The 23,719-nt window shown below is 35.8% G+C and overlaps 1 protein-coding gene across 2 annotated transcripts in view; it reads right to left on the bottom strand.

Moving 5' to 3' along the window:
* The window catches only part of POLK (DNA polymerase kappa), a 67,473-nt gene extending 45,315 nt beyond the window's left edge, over positions 1-22,158 (bottom strand). Inside the window, exons 1-2 of one of the 2 annotated variants that reach the window (XM_035014661.1) lie at positions 20,981-22,158; positions 2,044-2,206 (exon numbers count right to left, since the gene is read on the bottom strand). In XM_035014661.1, the coding sequence (XP_034870552.1) occupies positions 2,044-2,178 (135 nt within the window). In that variant the 5' untranslated portion in view covers positions 2,179-2,206; positions 20,981-22,158. Of the gene's footprint in view, positions 1-2,043; positions 2,748-20,980 lie in introns of those variants that run through there. The other variant, XM_035014660.1, reaches the window with a different exon arrangement.
* Positions 22,159-23,719: the final 1,561 nt, after the last annotated feature.

Below are 23,719 nucleotides of genomic sequence, written 5' to 3'. Positions count from 1 at the left end.
CTCTGTCAAATAAATAAATAAAATCTTAAAAAAATATAAAAATAAAAATAAAAATAAGGCCATTTTCCTACATAATCATAATAGCATTTTCACAGCTAATACAATTAACAATAATTCTTTCATACTATCTAGTACACTCTCCATATTCAAATTCCCTTAAATGTTCCAAAAATATTTGTTCAAACCAAGATCCAATCAGGGTCCATATATTTTGTTTGCTTACTTCATCTCAATTCTTTTCCTTTTAAAATGGTATCCCCATGTTAAACACTTAAAATATTATTTTTCGCTCAACTTTTTATTTTGGAATTTCCAAATTTTCTAACAGTTGGAAGAATAGTACAGTAAACATCCATATGTCCTCCCCTAGATTCCTGTTACGTTTAGTTTCTCCCACAACTCTCATGTATATGCACATACACACACTCCAACTCCTATATGTGCACTTGCACAAACATGCATACACACACACACACACGAACACACACAAATGCTCCTCTTCCTCTTTTTGGCTAAACCATTTAAAAGTGAGTTGCTGGGGCGCGTGGGTGGCTCAGTTGGTTAAGCGACTGCCTTTGGCTCAGGTCATGATCCTGGAGTCCCAGGATCGAGTCCTGCATCGGGCTCCCTGCTCGGCGGGGAGTCTGCTTCTCCCTCTGGCCCTCCCCCCTCTCATGCTCTCTGTCTCTCATTCTCTCTGTCTCAAATAAATAAATAAAATCTTAAAAATAAATAAATAAATAAAAGTGAGTTGCTGTGGATATCAGCATGCATTTCTTAAGAATAAGGATATTTTCTTAAATTTTACACCTTTCTACATGGATATTTCATAATATACAAATGAAACAAAAAATGTTAGAAGAAAACATTTAGGACTTTGGAGAAAAGCATATATAGTTGACTAATTCAAGTACATATAAAAAAGCAAACAAAAAAAACTTCTGCACAGGACAAAGTACCATAAGCAAAGTCAAAAGATATACAATAATTTTAATGGAAAATTGTGCGAAGGACGAGAAGAGACAGTTTGCAAAAAAAGGAAAATACAAGCGGCTTTTTAAACCTATGAAAAGATGCACTATCTCACTTTTCATAAGAGAAACGCAAATTAATGCTACACTACATTACTGTGGACTGACAAATCCAAAAGCTTAGTTACACACTGTACTGGCACAGTTGCGCCAGGGTAACATGCTCTCGTGTACCGGCAGTGGAAATTTAAATTGATACATCCACTGTGGAGGGCAACTGGCCAAATCATAAAAATTGCACATGCATATATCCTTTTTTGCTCTCTGTATGTGGTAGGATAATTCCACTTCTAGACTCTCTCTTACACGTGTAATGTTATAAAATACAAGGCTATTCTCTGTAGTATTGTTGCTAAAAACAAAAGACTAGAAATGACGTATATGTTCATAAATAAACATTCTGACTGGTTTAAAAAATTTTGTTATATTCACACTGCAGGCATAAAAATGAAGATCTTTACTTATAAAGAAAGACCTCCAAGTTACATTAATTGAAACAAAAACAAAAAACACAACAATTACAGTATTCTATTAAGAACAAGGGTGAGAAATGAACATGTATGTTATTTTGCTTTTACATGCACATTATGTGTATGTGAGGCAGAAAACTGGATGGCCAGAGCAAGAGTAACAGAACAGAAGGGAGATTATTCCATACCCATTTGTTTTAATAAGATACATTAAAATATTAAAGACTACAATAAAAAAGATATTTAAAACTTACTGATTTTATTTTATTTTTTTAAGATTTTATTTATTTATTCATTTGAGAGAGAGAGAGAGAGAGAGAGAGAAACAGCATGAGAGGGGATAGGGTCAGAGGGGAAAAGCAGGCTCCCCGCCGAGCCAGGAGCCCGATGCGGGACTCGATCCCAGGACTCCGGGATCATGACCTGAGCCGAAGGCAATCGCTTAACCAACTGAGCCACCCAGGCGCCCCTACTGATTTTATTTTAAACAGAAAGTTAAAAAGCTACTAAATTAGTGATAGCAAAATTAACAAGAAACATACTTTTGTGGCTTCCATTATAATTTTGTTAATCTTCTCTTTATCTAATCCTTCCATTCCGGCTTTATTATCATTAAGTCCCACCCTAAGCAGAAGATCATCTTTGTGATTGCCATTCTTCTCCTTGGTGCTATCCATGGTGTAAACTTAAAGCTTTTTTTATTACCTGAAAAAACACAAAAAATAAACAGTGCTTTTTAAAGCATTCATGGTGAGGAGGTGGGCACTTAAAATGATTTAGAATCAGCCAAACAAGTAAAACATTTAAGAATTTTTAGTCATTGAGAAATTATTATTACTCAGATTTTTAAATTACTATCCCTAGATTATTGTACTTTCAGAGGGAAGAAAGGAATTAACATTTCCTGCAAGTTTTGTGCCAGCTACTATGTTTGGCACTTGACACTTGAGCCTCATACGGTAACCCTGCCCTGAAAGGTAAACGTTATTATCCCCAATATAAAGAGAAAAGAAAGCTGAGTCTTAGAACATGTCCACTGACACAAATTTGCTAATAAGCAACAATATCTGTGTTGGAACCCAGGCCTGAGTCCAAAGTTCATTTCTTTCACATATTAACACACTGTATAGGAAATAAATACAAAATAACACTTCCTCTACTAAACATGATAAGTTCAACAGCATTCATTACTTACTGTATACAGAGTTCCTTTTTTTTTTTTTTTTAAGATTTTATTTATTTATTTGACAGAGAGAGACACAGCGAGAGAGGGAACACAAGAAGAGGGAGTGGGAGAGGGAGAAGCAGGCTTCCCGCAGAGCAGGGAGCCCGATGCGGGGTTCGATCCCAGGACCCTGGGATCATGACCTGAGCCGAAGCTGGACACTTAACAACTGAGCCACCCAGGCGCCTCAGAGTTCCATTTTTTAAAGCAGTGGAAAAAATATAGAGAAAATAATAATCTATTCACTTCTAGGAAATTGTTACATTTTATAATGTTATATCACTTCTAAAGTTAAGAAAAATCATTTTAAATAATAATTCTTTAATATCTTTAAATAGTTCTTTATCGTTTACTTTCACATATATTAGCTTTTTAAAATATTTATAGTAACCATGCAAGACAGATTTGGTTATTCTCATGCTAGGGAGATAGAAATTGGAGTTTCAGGAAGGTTAAGGGAATTGGCAATCCGAAGTCAGCCAAAGAGCCAAAGAACTGGTGTGAATCCAAGTCTTCTTACTCCAAGCTAATACATCCGCCATAACATCACAGCTGCTTCCAATTTGAGTTCACTTATGCTATAAAGAAACGACCAGGTGAACAGCTGCCATGCATCTAACAACAAATTATGCCAGGGATTTCTTATTTGCATGATTTAGGGAGGGCTCGTTTTTTCTATTTATTCTATGCTGCCTTAAGGAACTTTTCTTTTTCTTTCTTTTTTTTTTTTTTGGTTGACATCCATCACCACACATAGTTATACAATTTCTTTTCTTGTGATGAGAACTTTTAAGATCTAATCTTAGCAACTTTCAAATATATGATACAGCATTAACTATAGTCACCATCCTATAATTATACCCCCATGAGTTATTTATTTTATAGCTGGAAGTTTGTACCTTTTGACCACCTTTACCCACTTCAACTACCCCAACCCCACCTCTAGCAATCTGTTCTCTGCATCTATGAGTTCAGGTTGTTGTTGTTTGATTCTACTTATGAGACAAATAAATCAGAAGGACTGGGAGTAGGAACCAGTTATCAGTATTTTTTAAGGAATGCTCAGGTTATTCTAACGTGCCCAAAATATAGGACCACGTGGTGCTATAGTTTCCCAGTGCCCAAGAGAATATAAGCTAGTTTTCTCTTTTTATCATATGACTTTTCTCTTCAACTATCACATTCAGCCTAATATCATCCTATATTTTGTGTTATGCTTTAGTAGCCCAATTACTTACCATTTTCTAATAAAACTGGTGAATGTAATTCATTCATATTTTCCCCAAACCAACACCACTGAAGAGTGAAGATGCTGAATGCAGACATACTACATTTAAGTTGCCTTGTCCTTTATTTTTTTAAAAGAGTTATTTACTTGAGAGAGAACACGAGCGGGAGGGGCCAAGGGAGAGGGAGAGATAATCTCAGGCTGACTCTGCGCTCAGCACCAGAGTCCATCTCAGGGCTCTGAGACCCTGAGATCATGACCTAAGTTGAAATCAAGAGTCAGATGCTCAACCGACTGTGCCACCTAGGCGCCCTAAGCTGCCTTGTCCTTTAAGTGATGAAATGTATGAAAGGAAAAGAAACATTTATTGAATACCTACTACTGCATAAAGAATATTTTAGTTAGCCCAAAAACTCTGAGAAGAATTGCTTTTGGCCCCTAATTGGGTCAGAAGAACTGGGTTATTACCAGCAATGCTGGTACCAGGCAAAGCTGTGGTAGGTAAAGTTAGTTTTCAGCTACCTTCTGTCTTGTTGATGCCCAATTACCAGACCATTTATGTCTAGTTTCATGAGGATAAGTTTACTATTCTCTACATATTAATGACTTCCAAGTTTATAGCTACAGTCCAAATGCCCATCTGGCATCCTAAATTTAACATATCCAAAACTGATCTTGTCATCTACCTCCATCCCTCAAACCAGTTCCACTTGGATGCAGCCTTGAGCCTCATCTCAGTTGATGGCAACTCCATTCCCTTCCAGTTGCTCATGTAAATAACCTTGTCGTCATTCTTGAGCTCCCTCTTTCTCATACACCCCACATCCAAATGGCCAGCAAATCCTATGGACTCTGCTTTCAAAATGTACCCTGAATTTAACCTATTGTGTATTGTCATTGCTTTCACTCTAGTCTGAACCACCATTATCTCTTGCATGGATTAATGCAACAAACTCTTAAATGGTCTGTTTCTGCCCTCCATGTAGTCAATTATCAACACAATAGCCCAACCTGATTCTTCTAAATCACAAATGAGGTCACATCACTCTTCTGCTGAAAACTACAACAGCACCCCAGTCTTACTCCAGAATAAAAGCCAAAGTTCCAACAGAATCTGGATTCCAATTACCTGTTACCTGTCTACCCTCTTACCTAATACTCTCCCCCTTGCTCACTACTCTCCAGGCACACTTGTCTCTTTGCTGTTCCTCAAATCTGGTAAGCACGTTCTAACCTTGAACTCTCTCCTTTAGGGTTCTTCAGCTAGCTATTCTCTTGACTAAACTCCCTTCAAGTCTTTGCTTAAATGTTACTTTCTCAATGAGGATTCACCCTGACCTCCTTATTTAAATTTCAGCCTGATTAACAGCCCCCTCTTCCCAACGCCCCCATGTTTTTCATAGCCCTTAATTTCCTAACATAGCAATATAGGAAATATTGGAAATATAGGTTTGCTTATTATGCTTACTGTCTATCTCTCCGGTGAATATGGAAGCTCCAAGAGGGCAGGGAACTTTGCTTTTTGTTTGTTTTAACTGATGTATCCCAAAAGCCTCAAACAGTACTTGGCACAAAGTAGGTGCTCAATAAATAATTTGTTGGATGACTGAACTCAGTTTATATCATTTTTTCATTCTTTTATTCACATAGCAAGGTTACACAGTTATGTTAAAAGATTGTGACAGGGGCGCCTGGGTGGTTCAGTCGTTGGGCGTCTGCCTTCGGCTCAGGTCATGATCCCAGGGTCCTGGGATCGAGTCCCGCATCGGGCTCCCTGCTCGGCGGGAAGCCTGCTTCTCCCTCTCCCACTCCCCCTGCTTGTGTTCCCTCTCTTGCTGTCTCACTCTGTCAAATACATAAATAAAATCTTTAAAAAAAAAAAAAAAGATTGTGACAAAAACCACTTTTCTGAAGTTAATAATTTTTAAATACTTGTAGTTTTTCCTCATTTCAACATTAAATATGTAAAGATATATGAGCTAAACTATCTTTGATTTTATAAATCTTACTTTCCTAAGATATTTGATAGTTAAAATGATTAAAGCTTTTGGGACTTGTGTTTTGATTTTCATGTTAGAATGCTTGCTAGGTTCCATTAATATTCAAAGGATTCTAGCTTATATTTATTCTTTGGGAAATTAAATTGCCTTGTTTAATTTCTTTGATTAAATACATTCCAATTATACCTAAATCTACAAAAAATTATTGGACAAAGTTAATAAAACATACTAAGTTTTAGTATACTTGAATTCCTATGAGTTCCTTTTAGTACTATCATTTATGTCTCTGTGGTGAACCTGCTTTTGTTTTTATTGGTTAGTATTTCTGTTATTTTCAAATTTCTAGAATCTCTCATTTGTCCTAGTTATCTCTATTCTCCCCATTAGTTCTGACTAAATTTCTTTAGAAATCCATAAGTTGAAAGGGAGAGCTAGCTCCCAGCAGAGATGATCACATAATATTCACAAAAGATGCACAAAAGATTATCACAAAGTATTTTCCATATTTTTCTGGGAAGTGAGATTTAATACTACTTTAAATGGCTTTGTGAGGGAAGTAGGTAAGTGCCTAGTGGCATCTGGGATATAATAAACTCTCAATCAATAGTTATTATTAAAGTTAAGCCAAATTTCCAGAGCTGTGATAATCACTAATCTGACTTTCCTTACTTCTCTCTCTTCAAGATAACAGAGACTGTGGAAGGAAAAAAGGTTCACTGTAAGCATCCTCAAGAAAAAGCCAAAGTTCATGGATCATATAGATGAATTTTGTTTTGCTCCCCAAAAAACTATTTGTACTATGATTATGAAAAAGAAAATAAAACATTTTTATAGCTTGATACTACAAAGACAGTCTGTTTCACTTCAACTCAGAGCACAAATCGTTATACACAACGCAAAGGAAAGAACTTGGGTTCTTGTGGTTTAGTATATTGGTTTAAAAGTACATTTTCTCTGAAAATATTCAAGTTCTCCCCAGTCTGATTCTACCACTAACTATTCAGGTTACCACTTAAAAAAATATAAGGCCAACCTTTGTTTTTAGTGGTAGTAAGGATGGAAAATTAGATTTTTTTTTTTAAAGATTTTATTTATTTATTTGAGAGAGAGAGAATGAGAGACAGAGAGCATGAGAGGGAGGAGGGTCGGAGGGAGAAGCAGACTCCCCACCGAGCAGGGAGCCCGATGCGGGACTCGATCCAGGGACTCGATCCAGGGACTCGATCCAGGAACTCCAGGATCATGACCTGAGCCGAAAGCAGTCGCTTAACCAACTGAGCCACCCAGGCGCCCCTGGAAAATTAGATTTTTAAGCAGGAGTTCTGAGGAAGAAGTTTTAGAGTGGCAGGATTTCTCCTACCTATAAAAAGCTCACAAAACTATGTAAACAATACCACAAGTGATTAGCACATTGACCAAAGTCACCTGGAATTAATCTACCAGAAAATATGCAAAACATACTAAGGATAGTAAGAGAGATAAAGGAGAGAAGATATAGAGGAAGGGTGGGGGGAAAGAGGACAAGGATAGAAAACTAAACTACATTAAGTTCCTAGGTGGAGCTTGCTTCCTATTTCTAACACATACAAATAACCAAACCCAAAAGTTCTTCCAGAAAAACCTGTATATTTCTTAAGAACAAATATTATTTTTAATCCTCTAAATGCTCAAATATTTAACAGGTTTGTTTGAACAGATTAAACAAAACTTCAGGCTGTGATTAAATGTTTTTACTATCTACATTTAAATTCCATGAATTAAGAATATTACCCTAGTTTTAAAGTAATTTCCCACTTAATGCCTGACTAAAAAATTCCTTTTTCATTTTCATTTATTGTAAAAATATTTTTAAATTTTTCAAGAAAATAAAAATCACAACCCCCAAATTTTAACAGATTATTTTCTATGTTCCTCTCCAATTATTTTACACACACCTATGTGAACACCTGTACTCAAACTACATGCACACAATTTTTATATGATGGGAATGAGGGCATGGATGCAACTTTGTATTTCTGGCTTTAGTTTTTAATATCTTTGCAAAATGAGATAAACAAAAAATTCAGAACTATTTCAGAATGATTTGAAAGATTTTAAATGTATATGCATCACCAAGAGAAATAATAGAAATAATGTAACTCGGTGGCACTTGGGTGGCTTAGTCATTAAGCATCTGCCTTCAGCTCAGGTCATGATCCCAGGGTCCTGGGATCGAGCCCCACATCGGGCTCCCCGCTCTGCAGGAAGCCTGCTTCTCCCTCTCCCACTCCCCCTGCTTATATTCCCTCTCTTGCTGTGTCTCTCTATGTCAAAGAAATAAACAAAATCTTTACAAAAAAAAAAAAAAAGAAAGAAAGAATGTAACTCTACAGATCCCAAACCATGGGGATGTATGCTAAAAGAAAACACAAGTTTTCACCGAGGACATAAAGCGTTTGAGAGAACTATGCATGTACTCTCTTCGATTGCCTTTTTCCTTCCTGAGCTTTCTATTCATTTAATTTATTCCAATGAAGAAGAATGGGACAGAAGGCTGTTAAAAAGCCTACACTCTAACTAATCCTACAGACATATAAAATTCACTTTTATATAATAAATAATTGAAGTTATCTGCTTCTTTAGTAGAGAATGAAAAATATCCTGATACAAAACACATTAACTAAAGTGTCAATTCAATGGTAAATTCTCCAAAGCTCAGTGTATAAGTTGAGTTGCATATTTGGTAAAGTCTTCCAGAATCTCTAACAAAGAAGACTTTGTTTACACTCAGAAATAAGGGCACTCAGGACCTTTAACAATTGTGAAAAATTAACTTTATATCTTATAGAAGTTGACTGTTTCTGAGGACATTGATTCATTAACACGAAGGAAGTATACCAAGAGGTTCTCTCTTTGGGTATTAGATCAAGTCAGCAAAAATATTTCCTTACATAGAACTGATACTGTACAGACTAATGTAGTTTTAGTTGAGGTATACGGTAAAATGCATAAATTTTAAGGGACAGTTGAAAATGTATGTTCTTAGAAAAGGAGAAAACGGTTCTCCTGTAGTACCTTTTTTGGTACTGTAATGGATTTTTTAACTTCTACAATCTCTAGTGTTACTTTTAATATAAAATTACATATGAAGCCAGGATAATAGGTGGGGTTACACTACTAATAAGAAATTGAGCTATTATACTATTTATCACTATACTATATCCCACATTATTGGAAGGATAGTATTTAATAACAAAGTTGTACATGATATTATTTTATTTTCCTATCCTGGAAAAATGATCCTTTCAATTATCCCCTCTGCTACATTGTTCTAGTATTTTCTTGATATTGTTCATGATATTATTTCTTGATCCAGTGCTGCTGATTTCTTAGGTTTCCTAGAGCTAGTCTACTGCAGGAGTTTATTTTTTTATTTATTTATTTTTAAAGATTTATTTATTCATTTGAGAGAGAGAAAGAGCACGCACACAGGCAGGAGGGGCAGAAGGAGAGGGAGAGAAGCCTCAAGCAGAGCGTGGAGCCCAAGGCAGGCCTCTATCCCAGGACCCTGAGATCATGACCTGAGCTGAAACCAAGAGTCGGATGCTCAACTGACAGAGGCACCCAGGTGCCCCTCAGAGTAAGATTTTAAATTATATCCAGAACATTCCCAAAATAATCTATAGAACTCTACTTTAGGACAGGTATATTTTTAAAAAGTAAATATATGCTAAATGTTTATGTTAACAGATAATTTTAACCCTTAATCTAAAAACGCACTTGTATTATATAATCTTAACAGGTAAGCAAGATGCATCTCTGTCTCTGGAGGACACCATAATTTTATTTAAAAAAGGAAAATGAATCCCATGCCATGGTTTCCTTCTGGAATTTTTTTTTCTTCCTAATCTAGTAATTGTTGGAAATGTTTTTCTCTTCCTGACCAGGCCTCAAAGGGTAGGAGTCAAAGTAGACACTGAAATCCATTTATTTCAGCAGAGATTAGAACCATATAGCTTGTTACCTCCTTTACTCAAAGTCTTGAAGCTAAGAATAATAGCAACCTAGTTTTGGGATTTAAAATCTGGCTTCTCACTATATGACTATAATTTTTAAAAGGTTAAAATAAAATATTCATCATTATTACAGTTAAGAGCTTCAATTCCTCAGATTTCAGAATTTTAAACCATAATGGCTTTAGCATATTTGCAAAACCTCCTAAGTTAATATTTTTGCCAAAACCACTTACCTAATGCCAATAAATTATTACAGTTCATTCTGACCCTCTTATTTAATCTGCACATAGTATAGCATTATGAAAACTGGTCAAATGTTGACAGTAGCTTCCAGCATAAGGATTATTCATTTCTGGAGTGCCTCGGTGGCTCAGATGGTTAAGCATCTACCTTCAGCTCAGCTCATGATCCTGGGGTCCTGGGATCAAGCCCCTTTGGGGGGGTCCCTGCTCAGCGGGGAGCCTGCTTCTCCCTCTCCTCCCCGTTTGTGCTCTCTCTCGCTATCTCTGTCTCTCTCTCAAAAAATAAATAAAATCTTTTTTAAAAAAGAATTATTCATTTCTATACTGCCAAATATACTAAGAAACAAAATTTAATCTACAAATGAAATATGCATTTTTTTTTTTAAAGATTTTATTTGATAGAGAGAGACAAAGCAAGAGAAGGAACTCAAGCAGGGGGAGTGGGAGAGGGAGAAGCAGGCTTCCTGCTGAGCAGGAAGCCCAATGCAGGGCTCAATCCCAGGACCCCGGGATCATGACCTGAGCTGAAGGCAGATGCCTAACAACTGAGCCACCCAGACGCCCCTATGCATTTCTCTTTTTAAAACAGATTTTATTTATTTATTTGAGAGAGTGAGCAAGAGAGAGAACACAAACAGGGGGAGTGGCAGAGGCAGAGGGAGAAGCAGGCTCCCCACTCAGTAGGGAGCCCGATGCAGAACTCGATCTCAGGACCCCAGGATCATGACCTGAGCTGAAGGCAGACACTTAACCGACTGAGCCACCCAGGTGCCCCATATAAATGAAATATGCATTTCTTAATACTATAAGATAATTACCTTTAAAAGTACTTCATAGATGGTAGGAAAATGAAGAAAAAGTTACAACAAATGAATATCATAATATGTAATTAAGTGATCACTTTTTACAAATAGAAGAAGCAGAAGCAGGAGTGATGGGATGTCACACATGAAAATGAGTTATAAAAGAATGTGACTTCCATCTTAGATGTTCTCATTCTTAAGTTGAATTACTCAGTCTGGGGAAACCAGCTGCTATGTGAGGCAGCCCTGACAGAAGGTCCATGTGAGTGAGTTTGGAAGCAGATCTTCTTCCAGTCCAGTCTTCAGATAAGACTGCAGCCCTAGATAACACCTTGACTGCAACCTCATGATCCAGAGAAACTCAATTAAGCCATGCTGGGATGCTTGATCCACCAAAACTGTTAGATAATAAATTTATAGCTTACTTTCAAATTCTGTAATTATCTCATTATGGATCAGCACTGTACACAGACCAAAGTTTGAGTAACACTGCTATAAAACAGTTGTAGCCTAAAGATTATTAATGTCTTCATTTAAATAAAGGTGAAAAATTTAAATATACTAATAATCAACCTGAATAACTTTTATGCCGAATGCCTTTTCCCACTAGAATTTGTGCAAGAAAAAACTAAGGCAAGTGTTTTTTTGTAGTATCTAATACAACTAAAATATAAATTTCAAGAGGGCAAAACCTGGTATAGTGCTAGGCCACTGAGCTTGTTACTTAATAAATGTTGAATGAATGAATGATGGGCAGATTAATATACAGAACATAATAAAATTAATGGTAACACCTCAGTGAAGTCTTTTTAAATGAAGTAACTATAAAAAGTAACATTTGGATCTTACATGTATATTACATGTATTTTTTACATGTATATTTCTATTTAATTTTCCTAAGAGATGAGGAAACCAAGGTGTGAAGACTTAGATGTACCTTAGATAAGTTAACAATTGGTGGATTTGAGACTGTATTTCAGGCCTAGCTTCAAAACCTTCATGTTTAGTCATTACATGATAAATACAAAGAAGGTAAAACAGAAAATTATTGGGCGCCTGGGTGGCTCAGTTGGTTAAGCGACTGCCTTCGGCTCAGGTCATGATCCTGGAGTCCCTGGATCAAGTCCTGCATCGGGCTCCCTGCTCGGCGGGGAGTCTGCTTCTCCCTCTGACCCTCCTCCCTCTCATGCTCTCTGTCTCTCATTCTCTCTGTCTCAAATAAATAAATAAAATCTTTAAAAAAAAAAAAAGAAAATTATTGACATCTTATCAAAAAGGAACAGTGGTTTTTTTTGTAGATTTCATGGAATGTGAAAGGGGTATAAATGATACATAAAATCATTTATAACTGTAATATAAAACAAAATTTATGGCTTAAACTTACTTTTAGATGACATCATGATTTTAAAAACTCTCTAAAAGCCTAAGAAGTCTCTAAATGAAGAATATGAAATAATGACAAGGAAACTAAAATAAAATTATTAAGATATGATGTTCCATTCAGACTTTACTAAAATATATTTAGGAATCAACTGCAGACCTTTCTAGTGATCCAAAGGGTAATATATTCAATAATCATGGCATCTAAAACAAACAGTTCTCTTCTACCAGGGACTGCCTTATGTAATAATACCAATAAAAATCAATTATCTAAAAAAGCCCCACATTTCTGCCTAAGGCAACATAAAATAAAGGGAAAACATTATTCATAAAAAGAACGAATTTTCTCTGAAAATGAGAGCTTCCTAAATCTGGTCTCTGTACAAGTCAAAGTAGCAGCAAAAGTGATTTCCCGTTTACAATATTGTCAGTGGTTTCTTCCTTTTTCAAGATATATCCAACCTCTCTAAAGCTGGGGGGGGGTGGCGGGAAGATGAAAATAAAAAGCATGAAATTCCATAAAGGTTGGCCATACTTGCTAAAAATACATATGAATAAATGATATTATTTTCAAACAGCTTACATATGCTAAGCAGGTATTAAGTGTTTAAAAAGTATTCTCACATTTGTTCCTCATGATTACTCACTACTTTATATATTATCTCACTAAAGTATATACTGGTAAAATACATAAGGAAATTGAACCTTGTAGAATTTATGTAATTCACCAGAGGTGTCCAAGCTGAAATTCAAATCCAAAATTCTGTCTCCGGAGCCCACATTCTTAAACAGTATGCTAAATATTTAATTAAGATGACAGCAGGTTTATTTTACTTTTTTATTCTTGAAAGATATTTTCATCAGATATAAAGTTGACAGGTCTTTTTCTTTCAGTACTTTAAAGATGTAGCTCGTTTTCTAGCCTCCATTATTTGTTAAGATCATGATAGTTCATACTGTTGTTCCCTGTATGTGATGTGTCATTTCTTTCTTTCTTTTTTTTTTTTTTTAAAGATTTTATTTATTTATTTGAGAGAGAGAGAATGAGAGAGAGCAAGCACATGAGAGGGGGGAGGGTCAGAGGGAGAAGCAGACTCCCTGCCGAGCAGGGAGCCCGATGCGGGACTCGATCCAGGGACTCCAGGATCATGACCTGAGCTGAAGGCAGTCGCTTAACCAACTGAGCCACCCAGGCGCCCGATGTGTCATTTCTTTCTGACTGTTTTCAAGTTTTCTCTTCATTTTTGGTTTTCATCAGTTTGGCTATGATGTGCCCAGGCACCATCCCCCCTCTTCAAAAGACAGAGCTACTCCAGGTTCCTGTATTTTCCATGAACACTTTCCCTTACTCCTGCTTCCTCTTCATCTGTCCTTTTAAAGATCTGAAGGTTTTCTCTGTCCCTTGACATACAGCAGCAGTGCCTTCCTCATCCTCTCCCATCCCATATTGCATATATTTACATTTTTTCCCTAAAATTACCCCCAGGGAGGAAGAGAAAAAAATGCTTCCCGAGACTTAAAAATATCCCCACCCTTTTGTTAAGAAGGTGACTAACAAAATCTGTTTAAATTATGTACCTGTTTAACTTCTGTCTGCAGTATCATATACTAATCTTAATCACAAAATAGTTTGGGTTTCATCCCATTAAAAAACTAGCAATAATCACTAGAAAGAAGCAAAGGTCTTTTTAGAAAAGGCCTTCGTCTCTGGAATTTATTAGCATTTTTTCATAGATTTTCACATGTCTGCTTGCGGGCAAAAAAAAATATTTCTACATGTAGGGCATGGATCCCCTTGACTGCACTTTGGTTTTTGATAATTCTCTCAGATCATGATTTATAAAGTGTGGTTCTACTGTGAAATGCTTGCTATTGTGGGATCCCATGATAGCCATGCTTTTCTTATGTAAAAAACTAAAAAATTCTGTTAATATTTTAGGTATTGCCAACTATTCTCAATGGGCAAATATATACTTTATAAAAGATTTTTTATATATCTACTTTTATACATCTATTTTTTAAAGCAAAAATTTCACTGGATTGGGTAAAGATAAATGAACTAGTAGTATATCAATATGTACTTTGATCTTTAAGACAAATGCCTTATTTGGTCAAATTATTATTATTTTGGAATTACAATGGCTAACCCTTTTACTTGAGATAGAAGGAAATCCAAACTAGTTTGTGTTTGGTTATAAAAAAAGATTAAGGAACATAGTTAAATTAACCTTTGGCATAAAAGGATCTATTAGACCCAGTTTTAGTTTCTTCTTTGAGCAACTTTACTGTAAGCACAGATATTTCATATTGTATTTTTTCTTAGAAATCTTCCAAAGAACAAAATATTAAATTTTTAACAGAATAAAATTCACTCTATCTTGCAACTTCTATATGGATTTGATCCCTTTATAAATGAAACATACATTATGGTATCTTAGGGATCTTACTTTCCTGTATCTTGAATATTTTGCTATTTCATTATCCTAGGAATTATTAATCATTATTCATCATTTATGCTAAAAGATAAAATCATAAGAAAGTGAAATCATGGAATCACCAGAAAGATGACCTGGTAGTGAAATAAATCATCATTATTATATCATCCTTCAGTTTTCTAATTGTGTTGCCCAAAGTATTACATCTTTGAAGGAAAGTAGAAGAGAAGTATAGAGAAACCATTTTTGCAGGGGGGTGGGTTTTGGTAGCTTTCACTGATAAAGGCTTTTAATGAAAGCTAACTATAGTTGAAAGTTCTGAATTTTTCATTTTCTGCCCATACTGGCAAAGAGAAGAAAACTGACAGAAGAGTTTCACAATTATTAGACAAATAGGAAGATGAATGTAAAGAAACTAACAGCACTCTTGACTATAATGATGGTGAAATTGATCTTACAAGCAAAATCTCAGAGTATGAATTTTCAGATGATTCAAATAGATATCTTCTCAAACTTAAGAATCAATGAGTAAACAACGAATTTTTAAGAAAAGCTAATATGGCATTCCCAACCAGTTAGTCACTCAACAGGAAGGACTTCATCACAGAGTATTTTGCAACAAGAACTTGGAACATCCCAAGGACATATGACATTGCCTTTTATCTTTTATGATATTTATGCACTAAAAGTTACTTAATATGGATTGTAAGTCAACAAATGTCTAAGGCAGATGCGTATATAAAGGGGAAAGGAAGGAAACATGATGTAGAAATGAAAACCTTATTAGACTTGTACTTCTAAGTGGTGTTTGTAAATATAAAAATGAAAATATTTTACAATTATGGAGGGAAAAAAATGGATGTCTTCTCTCTAACAAGATTATGAGATGTCAAGGTTTTCAATGTTACAGCGTTTTGATGTTACAAGCGCAAGATAAAGAACCAGACATAATGATAAGCTAGAATTTATTAAAGATGCATATTATATCTGGAATCTTTATTTATAGGATGGAAAGATCAAGGATCATGCATAAAAGTTGATGAGCAGCTACTTGCTTTCAAAGGACATTCATTACTCATTTCAGGAAAATATAGAATAAAAATTTGTTTTTGTCTGTTAAAATTATTTTTATTTGAACAGAAATTAACAGAATTTTATTCTGTTAAAAATTATTGCAATTCCTAATAAAGTTATTGTTCACCATCCCTTATTTGTTACTTCTCAAGGTTATTCATAAAATTACTCAAAAATATAAAAAATAAAATGCTGATAGATACCAATGACATTTTTTCCTGAGAAATACTCTTATGCCAAGAGTTAAATTGATACATAATTCCTTTATCAACATTAGATAAAAGAATAATTGCAAAAGAAATCACTTAAATTATCTATAGATAATTAAAACAGACTTGGTAGCACATCCCTTTAGTTATCATAGAAAAACACTGTAAACTGCCTAAATAATATACTACTGCAGCTTAAAAATGTATGTGGATGAATTTTCTTCAAAAGAAAAATTTCAAACTAAAGAAAAACTATACAACATACCCAGAATGTAATCAGGCTCTAACAGATTCTCAAATGTTTAATCATTTCAGGATAATAGTTGTCTTTGTTTTTGTTTTTTGAGTCTAAAATCAATTTCATGTATATTGAAAGTACATATTATAAGTCTCTGAGTTTCAAAGGCTTTTTTTTTTTTTTTAAGATTTTATTTATTTGACAGAGAGAGACACAGCGAGAGAGGAAACACAAGCAGGGAGGGAGTGGGGGAGGGAGAAGCAGGCTTCCCACGGAGCAGGGAGCCCGATGTGGGACTCGATCCCAGGACTATGGGATCATGACCTGAGCCGAAGGCAGACACCTAAGGACTGAGCCACCCAGGCGGCCCTGAGTTTCAAAGTCTTAACTAGACTATTAATTAGCTATGACTTTGGGCAATTCATTTAACTTCTTTGAACTTTAATTTCTTTGTATGTAAAATAAGGATGTCTATTTTGCAGGAGTTTTGTGAAGAGTGAATACTAAATATAATAAACCTAAAACAATGTTTAACATTGAGTAGGTTCTTAACAAATGATACTTATTCCTTACAAAAAGCCATGCTGGAATTTGGTTCTTTAGTCTCTCATTAATTTTAACCTATTAGTGATTTTTTTCCTGAGCCTTGTGAATTGTAGTTCCTACAGCTTCCCTTTAATCATCAACCACATAAACTTACTCCATTCATCCTTAAATACTTACAGAACACTTACTATGTGACAGACAATTTATATCTTTACTTGTCCTTTAATAATGCTGTCACTGTTAAAAACATATCAATGTCTTTATACACTTAATTATTGCCTGTATTCCTAGACAGTAAAATGCTAGATAGCAATGAATCTATGAAATGTGTGGTATATATCTCCTATTTTTATAGCACCCCAATCAGGACAATTACATAGCAAGTCTTAATAAATACCTTAAATGAGGATGAAGATAAACTGTATATTCATAAACTGTATCACCATAACAACATGTATAGTTCTACCACAGTATTTTTCAGCTTACTTGACTAAGGAGAAGAGGATCTGAAATTACAGTAAAAGTGAAACAATGAAAGGGCTGGGGAGAAAAACAGGAAGCAAAACACATTTATAAAATGACCATTATGAGGATCCTACCAATATTTAAAAATACCATACTGCTTATATAGTAGGACTTCAACATATTAACAAGTAAATTTCTCAATGTAAGTTAAAGAGATTAAAATTTAGAGACTGAAAAGGTTGAGGGTTAAAAACAGAAAGAGTGTACATGCAGAGAGTGGGTATTAATAGCACTGTTCATCTATTATAGATGTGTACTGTGTACTTTTTAGACAAAAGGATTTTTTACTGTTATAGTGAAATCTATGAAATACCAACTACCCCTGACAAGTTTTTATCCCACAAAACCAGATGTAAATAAAAGATAATGGATTAAAATTTCAATTTTATTCAATAGTAAGAAAGAGTAGTTCTGCTTGGAACATGCCTGGCTTGGCTCTCCTCTATACAATAGGAAACATGATCAAAGGGTAGCCCTATATGCCCTTTGAAATTCTGTTTCTGAAATCACTGTCTTACTGCCAAATGTTAGAACTTTCTATGGGATGTGACATTTTCCTAAGTAGCTACATGCAGTGCATTAAGGTATCAATGAGTAGCCCCCCCCACCCCATACAGTTGTCCTTGAGTTAAAGATGTTAAAAATCAATACACAAGGGGGTTGCTAGGGTGGTGGGGGGTTGGAGGGATGGGGTGGCTGGGTGATAGACATGGGGGAGGGTATGTGCTATGGTGAGCACTGTGAATTGTGTAAGACTGTCGAATTACAGACCTGTACCTCTGAAACAAATAATACATTATATGTTAAAAAAAAAAAAAAAGATAATAGGAAGGGAAAAATGAAGGGGGAGAAATCGGAGGGGGAGACGAACCATGAGAGACTATGGACTCTGAGAAACAAACTGAGGGTTCTAGAGGGGAGGGGGGGTGGGGGGATGGGTTAGCCTGGTGATGAGTATTAAAGAGGGCACATATTGAATGGAGCACTGGGTGTTATATGCAAACGATGAAACATGGAACCCTACATCAAAAACTAATGATGTAATGTATGGTGATTAACATAACATAATAAAATAAAATTTAAAAAAAATCAATACACAAGGGAATCCAAGACCTATATGCAAAGTCACCTTAGGAATCAGAGTAACAGAATAAGACCTAGCAGTATCAGCATATATAATAATAATTAATGTTAATAAAATAAAAATGTTTTGATCCAAATGGAGTGTGGTTGGTTAGAAAACAGAAGGAAGAAAAAAGAAAGCAAGGAAAGTAATTATTGGCAGTGCCTACTTAAATATCCATCTCCATAACAGGAGTAACCTAACTTAATGCTACTCATCATTTAGAATCATAATTATTCCCCTTGGAGGAAAACAAAAATATGAGATTAACATGTAGGAAGAAGACATCAAGCCTAGATTTGAGACCAGGAAACAAAGAGCAATCACAGAGCCTGAAAAAATGTGAAAGGATTGGGGGCTCCTGGGATACTGAGGCAGGAAACAGGATTGAAGTAAGAATTAAGAATAGCAATAACGGGGCGCCTGGGTGGCTCAGTTGGTTAAGCGACTGCCTTCAGCTCAGGTCATGATCCTGGAGTCTCTGGATCGAGTCCCTGGATCGAGTCCCACATCGGGCTCCCTGCTCGGCAGGGAGCTTGTTTCTCCCTCTGACCCTCCCCCCTCTCATGTGCTCTCTCTCTCTCATTCTCTCTGTCTCAAATAAATAAATAAAATCTTTAAAAAAAAAAAAAAAAAGAATAGCAATAACAAAAGCTTCCCTTCTCTATTCCTATGAGTCAATTAAAACAGGATGGAAGATTCCATTACAGATTATTTTTCTCCCAGCTTCTCACTATTTCTCACCTACTCCTTCCTCTGCTTGTCCCATCACTGCTGCCAATGACTGCTATGGTAGACAAGGAATACAAGAGGGAAAATATTAACAGACAATAGTAATACACAATACATATAAACAATAGTAATGCAGGGGAAGAGGAGAGATGAGGAGAAAGAAACTAGTAAAGCATATGCAGGAAGGAAAGAGAAATTTCTGCAGCTGTCTGGCTATGGGGACCATTCATATGTAAAGAACGCACATAATCTGGTCAGATTAACTACAAGGTTTTTATCCAACGAGATTTTATGACTAGCTTTTGGTCTTTTTCTTTTTTTCATCAAGTGCAAAAGTTTGTTCTATTACTCAAAAAATCTGATAGATCCTGTGAAAATGCGTTCGGGAAGCCATGAAGGAAGGACTATCATGCACGTACGACTTGTCAAAGCTTGCATAGTCCAGCTGGAAGAAAGGTTTCCCCTTTGTCTAGCAATAGCAAGCTGCCCTCACCAAAAAACAATTCAAGAAATCTGTTCACACTGCTCCTGGGCACTTTAAATTGCCCAAAGGACTATTTGAGCTTTCCTAAATGGTCTCTATTCAGCTACCTCCATCTCATGAATACAAATATGTTTCGGTAATAATTTGCATGTTTTCCCACTGGTTTGAAGCCTTTCCACATAGACAAGCTACTGCTTCTTCGATAACTAAAATCCTATTGGAAAAAATCATCCCTGGGCGCCTGGGTGGCTCAGTTGGTTAAGCGACTGCCTTCGGCTCAGGTCATGATCCTGGAGTCCCTGGATCGAGTCCCGCGTCGGGCTCCCTGCTTGGCAGGGAGCCTGCTTCTCCCTCTGACCCTCCCCCCTCTCATGTGCTCTCTCTCATTCTCTCTCAAATAAATAAATAAATAAAATCTTAAAAAAAAAAAAAACTCAACTGGCAAAATTTGTGGAAACCCTCCAACTCCCTTGGCCAAAAATATTGCTGATGGTCCTAAATCTCAGATCCAACCCTTTAGAACTCATAAACTTTCACCCTTTGAAATAATTACTGAGTGCTCTATACCTCTAGCTTCCACCTCTTTTGACCTGCACCTAATAAAAGGAGATATATTTCAGTATTGCAAAGGCCGAATTACATCCCCCCAAAATAATCATGCTCTAGTAGGGCAATCTTTTCACAGCACACTCCCAGGAGATGAAGCCCTCCAACACCACACACTGCAACCTGGGGATTTCATTTCTTGGACAAGACATCTCCAAAAAGATTCTCTTCAACCACACTGGAAAGGCCCTTATCAAGTGTTATGGACCATCCTTGGGCCGCTAAACTCCAAGAGTTGACTCCCAGATTCACGTGTCTCATCTAAAGAAAGCTCCAAACCCTGACTGGACCTGCACATCAACTGCTGACCTCAAATTAAAGATTTCCAGGAAATGAAGCATAGGACACTGAAGTAGACAGCTTCCCCAAGATGACAGGATCAGACCCGTATATTCTCTTCTTTTTGCCCTTGGCCTGCAGCCAATGAGAAGCCACCACCACTTCCAACTCTCATTTTCCTCCAATGAACTTTTGTTCAAAATAACCCCTCCCAACTTCCTCCTTTCCTCTATAAAGTGATGCTCTCCTCTGTTCTCTATAGATTTGCCTATGGTTCACCATGGTCTGCTTGTCCGAAATTGCAATTCCTCTGCTATTCTTGAATACACTAGATTTTGCTGGCTGAATCGCTTACCTTTTTCTTTCAGAAAGTTGACGATCCTGTAAAGTTCCTTCATAGACACTTGTGTAAACTTGGGGTGCCTACACTAGATATGAATATACCTGTTAAGATCTAAGTTTAACTGAAAACCATTAATTTGGAAGATAAGCATGCCAGATGTTAATCATAGATAGGTGAAATACAATCTGTTTTTGCACCAACACAAGAGATTAAGATACTAAGCGGAGCAATCACCTCGATATTCCTGTATTCACTTTACACAGTGTATCCAGTTTTGTGAATACACTTGTAAGGGTATTTTACAATAATTCTGTATAAGATCACAAAAGATGAAAACATGCAAGTTTCTTGTAGTCCTTTACATTTCTGAAACTAGTGTTTACATGTTCGGACATGGACATAGATGCATTCACCACCATACAAATGAATATCCATTTTGATATACTTATGCAAATATTCATTTACAAATGCATTTAACAGCACAACAGTTGGGATATATATGATAAAAAGAGTCTGGTTAAACTAATAATGCTATTTGTTAAGTTAGTATTTATTAAATACACATCCAAATTCATATGATTATTAAGGATGAAGCCAGCTAGGATTCATACCCAGGGACTATCTGCTTGCTCACTCTGAACTCACATGAATCACCATAGTGGCAGTTCTTGAACAGGCCTCACAGGAACATTGAAGAGAAGCTAATATGATTGATTAGTATTCAAAACAGGGGGAACAATGCATTTAAAGGGTCAAGTAGTTCTGGTTAAATTGAAAAGGCAGAGAGGCTTGAAGAGTAGCTTTTACATTTTTTAAATTTCTGAACTTCATTTAGGGGATACGCTGAATGTCATAAACACAGTAACAAGTTATAAAAAAAGATCTATCAATTTATATTATTTTGAATAGTTTACATGATAACTTGGTGGAAAGAGATCAGCAAACAAGGACAATCCCTTTTTCTTTAGAATTCCAAATAGCCATTGTTTTTAACTAAAAAGACCTGGGGCAAGGGGCCTACAAAGATCCAGGAGAAGGATTAGATAACAGGGTTAGAAAACAGGGTTTGTCACTGTCAAGTGGTAGGAAAAAAGGTTACCTTCTTTCAAACACTAGTTCAGCTATTAAAGTTACATTTGTACTTTTATTACATTGTTTTCTGTTATAATCTCCTGGAAGGCCGAGCCCTGCCCCCCGCCCCCTTTTTAACTTTTTACTATCTTAAAATCACCCAGTCTTCAGCATAGTATCCTGGATGTTGTATGTTTGTTAAATTATTAACTGAAAGTTAGAATATAATACCAATTATATTGAATGCCTTCTATGTGCTGAGTACTATTCTAGGGACTAAGGATAGAAAAAAGTTATGAAAAAAATGGATGAAAAAAATTTAAAATTCTTGCCTCCATGGAACTCACATTCTAGGGAACAAAATAATATATGCAGTCTAATACATCCATTTAAACATTTATCATGGGATTTTCATGTATGTTAAATGATTTTTTTTCTCAGAATGCCCCCTCCCTCAGCCCTATAGCTAGAAACAGACTACTACAGTGAAGCAATTTCCTACCAAGTGGGAACCTCAGAGATGTTAAGTGCTGGTGGTTACAACCACACACAACTTAGAAATGCATAAAAGACAACAGAAAGTTCAATTCCAATATAAATAAATACTATGCTCCTATGATTCTAAATCACATCATGAAGTGGATTTCTCAACAATTCACAATCATTTCCTTAAGATTAATTTCCTTTTAAAACCTAGAGCTCAAAAGAATCAAATATTACATCTAACCATATTAGGTAACCAAAGGGAAAGTAAAACCTAATTGTTACAGTATTCAAAATTCTAAAGATATAATTTAGTAATTCAATAAAGAGGAAAACACGCTAAGTGGGTTTCTTCTTTTTTCTCTTTTGAATGACAACCTTGGGATTATGTTAATTAACATGTTGTCAAAGTATTTTCAAAAGCATTATCTCAAGGTTTTATTCATTGTATGGCTTTCAATTATCAATTACTACTTGATTTCACAATGGAAAAACGATCTGTAACTTATACACAACAGATTCAGCATGTATAAGCATCAATCTAGGGGAACGAAAAGGTATCATAGGTACTTCTCAGAGACACTTCCCATCATGCTGTTTTTTCCTGAAGATCCCAGTTAAGTTGGCCTTTATAGCTACCAGTTATTTCCGGCCACTGTGCCTTTTCCCTTAGACTCAAAATTTCACTCCTATTCTCCAGCCACTGCAGTACGCAGGTACTCTTTCTAACGCTTAATAACGAATTTTGTTGTTGGCAATTATTAGGAAATTGACAAGATGTAAAAGTAGCAAACGAGAGGACCTGAAGCTACAAATTAAAGATCTCACAATAAAAACTGTCCCTATAATTTATGCAAAAATAGACAAAGATCCGTTAGATCTTCTATTGGTCTTTCTTTCTACTAATTCAATTCTAGTCTTAAAGCCAGACTCCCATTGCATAATCTCTTATTATTCAGTAAGACTATTGCATTTTGGTTTTTCTTATACAATGAAGTTTCTACTCCACAACCTTTCCTATCTCTGAGAGAGAGAGGTCCGTAGACATGGTTAACCTGGCTTTAGGGAAGGTACTCATCTACAACTTAGAATAAACTCCAGTCTATCATTTTACATTCTCATTTTACTTTAAAAATTCTTCAAACGTCATTTATTTTCTGACATCTTCAAAATTACTACCAACAAAATGAACACTCT

Source organism: Mirounga leonina, unplaced genomic scaffold (assembly GCF_011800145.1).
Source record: "Mirounga leonina isolate KUSES-001 unplaced genomic scaffold, KU_Mleo_1.0 Mir_168, whole genome shotgun sequence".
NCBI lineage: Eukaryota > Metazoa > Chordata > Mammalia > Carnivora > Phocidae > Mirounga > Mirounga leonina.
Note: the sequence above shows the minus strand (reverse complement) of the source record. Positions and strands in the feature narration are given on the sequence as shown.